Raw genomic sequence first — 2935 nt, forward strand, 5'->3', positions numbered from 1 at the left:
CAACCCTTGCCGCAGCGAGCATGTACATACACCTCAAGACAAAATTTAAGTTTTAATATGTTTCTTTATTGAACACAAATAGATTATTAATTGATTATAAAAGCCATACATTCGTAACTTACGCATTCACTGCATCGCCTTAACATATAAACAAACACGCCAGCCTGCCGCCTGGTCGTTAGTTTTGTTTGTCTGTTCACATCAATTTGTCTAGTATATAAATAAACACTTACATGTATTTGTCTTTATAGCGCTTCATGTCTTTTGCTGTTGATTATTTGGAACGCTTAACGCATACAGACTCTACATGCAGCCGCACGGTAGTCATAGGGCACTACGCGGACACCCCAGCCTGTTGCGTCTCTTTTGCATCTGTTTCTTCTGCTTTTTCTATCGCTTTTCCTGTGTCAGTTTACTTTCGCTTCTGCTCTCCTCCTGTTCCACCTTGTTAGGCGCCTGACGGCAACATCGCAGAAGGCGTTTAGGGTTGCTACTGGCATTACGTCTCTGTGACACTATAGTTGTGGGGTGCCCCAATGCATGCGGAGTGCATCTATACTCCATGCCTACGACATGTCCAAGTATCGCAGATGGTTATCTGCAGCTCGATAGCTGCACTTAGCCACCGTTGACTAGTTAGCTAGTCACTTTTTGTTAGCCAGCTAGTCATGCTGCAAGGGGCCGACACGGAGGGCGCTGATGCAAAATGATTTCTGACGAACACCTTAGACTGAACTAAACAATAAAATTAAACATGTGCCACAGTATAGCACTCTGTGTACATAGAAGCGGATTGGGCAGGCTGATAAACTAAACTCGCTGTTACTGTACGTCTCACTACGGCGCGAGCGACAAGAACCGAAACAACGCGGCTTGATGGTTTAGCCGCATGCTCTGTTCTCTGTCCTCTTGTTTACCTCTTCGTACTAACACCTCGCTGTCCATTTCTTTTTCTGCCTCTGCATGCACTTACAAGCATCTGCTGTTTATCGGGCTGCAGCAGTGTGTGCATGCCCTCCGAAGGTTCTGTTTCGTCTGCTTCGTCAGAGGGGTTTGGCTAGGGGGTAAAGAGAAGACGATGACTACTTCTCTGAGTCTATGCTCTTGTTTCAAACAAAGGAAGAAACTCTCAATAATTCTTAAAAAGCCAAAGCAGTTCTGTTAAGGGTGCCTAGATACACCACCCACGCCACCCAAACCACCACCCACCCCAAAGCTTCGGGGGTATGTGCATGCAAACTTGCATGCATGCACGAACGCGTGACGAAGGCAAAGCTGTTCCTTCCTTTTCTTTTTCAGTGCCTTCGCATGATTAAAAACACCTCTGACTCTATTGCTGAACTGAACCTGTTGAGCGTCGCGACTCAGCGGAGCAAAGACGTCCAGTCGTTGCTACTTGTGGCGATGCCCCTTTTATCTTCGTGCACTCGTTTGTTTAAATAAATGTACAGACAAACGTTTCCACAAGAACAACCTCACACACTGCAAACCCTCCACTTCCATTGTGGCAATTCAGCAAACGAAATCGTCCAGCAGCAGCAGTACCAGGAACACAAAACAACCCGCCGCTTCTGTCTCCCTCTGCTCCCATGGGCAGCCTCAACCGAACACCTTAAACCCTTTGCCTGTTGGTGCTACTGCGACAGCAGCAGCTGCAGCTGCCCTTGCTGCCGCTGCAGCGCTGTTTCACGGCATATGTGCGGCTGGCGGTGTTTCGTGGTTCGTTGGTTGGTTTGTTCGACTTGCTTCAGTCATCGTCATCTTTCTTTTTCTTTTTGTGTTTCTTCGGGGCTAAAACATCTCTTTCATCTGGCCCCAAGACGTTCTCATCAGAGGGCTTTATCCCCGTTACCGCTTCAAAATGCATGCGTGCCAGTCTCGCGTCGGCGAGTTTTTGCCTTTTTTTGCTCCTACGTCTCATCAACCACCCAAGAAGCGCAGCTGCTCCCCCCAATAAAGCTGCAGTGCCTGCGCCGCGCACCAGCCGCGCTGCAGCTGGGTTCTCTGCTACCCCTCCTGCGTTCTCGTGGGCCTTGCCAAACAAAGCCAGGCCCGCAGCCGCAGCGCCTCCAACGCCCCCCACAACGCTGCCTGCGCCGCGCACCAGCCGCGCTGCAGCTGGGTTCTCTGCTACCCCTCCTGCGTTCTCGTGGGCCTTGCCAAACAAAGCCAGGCCCGCAGCCGCAGCGCCTCCAACGCCCCCCACAACGCTCAACCGTTCCCACCATTCTTTATGCTTCTCCGCATCAATAAACTTCTGGTACTCCTGCCGCCCTGGAAAAACACGCATGCATGCAGAGAGAAAGAAATGCAAAAGAAAGCACCACACAAATGCAATATGCAAAAGAACACGAAGCAGTTGGTGCATCACAAACGAAGCAGAGCTTCGCTAATACGCATGGCGGCGTGAAGTTGGTACATTGCTTAATACAAAGAAGAGGGGATAATAAGGAAGAAAGATACCCTTCATGCACTGGGCCACATAAACACATCCTATCGACGCCGAAGAATAATCACACTCAAATTCCGCTGGTACTAACACCCGTTCGGTACTCACACACAAACGGCACGAGGAAAAGCAAAAACGAAATAAAACAAAGCCAAAATAGGGACAGAAATGCACCGAACGGTGTCTGTCTACGTACATAGGTCCGTTTCCTCGAGCTCTTCAGGGGTATAGCCAGCCACCTCCTCCTCCTGCTTTTTCTTAACTGTATACAAACAAACAAACAAACAAACAAACAAATGAACAAAAAAATGAAGGAACACAAAAAACGGTGCGTATAAAGACTGTGCGCACGACCCCGTTGGAGGAGTCCTGACTAGCAGAGCAAGGCATAAGAAAACCAGCAGCAGAAACAGCTGCAGCTAGACTGCACATCCGGGCCCTCTAGCTTGCAACAAGAAGGCACCTGCAGCATAAGCAGCAGTAATG

General features: G+C 49.1%; 1 protein-coding gene across 1 annotated transcript; it reads right to left on the reverse strand.

The window, feature by feature from the left end:
- Nucleotides 1-1747: 1747 nt before the first annotated feature.
- EAH_00067240 (hypothetical protein, conserved) lies at nucleotides 1748-2881 on the reverse strand (the record flags this gene model as incomplete). Its single annotated transcript, XM_013392559.1, has 3 exons — nucleotides 1748-2274; nucleotides 2646-2711; nucleotides 2824-2881. 3 exons carry the CDS (start codon nucleotides 2879-2881, stop codon nucleotides 1748-1750), a joined length of 651 nt encoding a protein of 216 aa, XP_013248013.1.
- Nucleotides 2882-2935: the final 54 nt, after the last annotated feature.

The sequence above is a fragment of the Eimeria acervulina genome, genomic scaffold (genome assembly GCF_000499425.1).
Source record: "Eimeria acervulina Houghton genomic scaffold, Eah_scaff2692, whole genome shotgun sequence".
In the NCBI taxonomy this organism is placed as follows: Eukaryota; Apicomplexa; class Conoidasida; order Eucoccidiorida; family Eimeriidae; genus Eimeria; species Eimeria acervulina.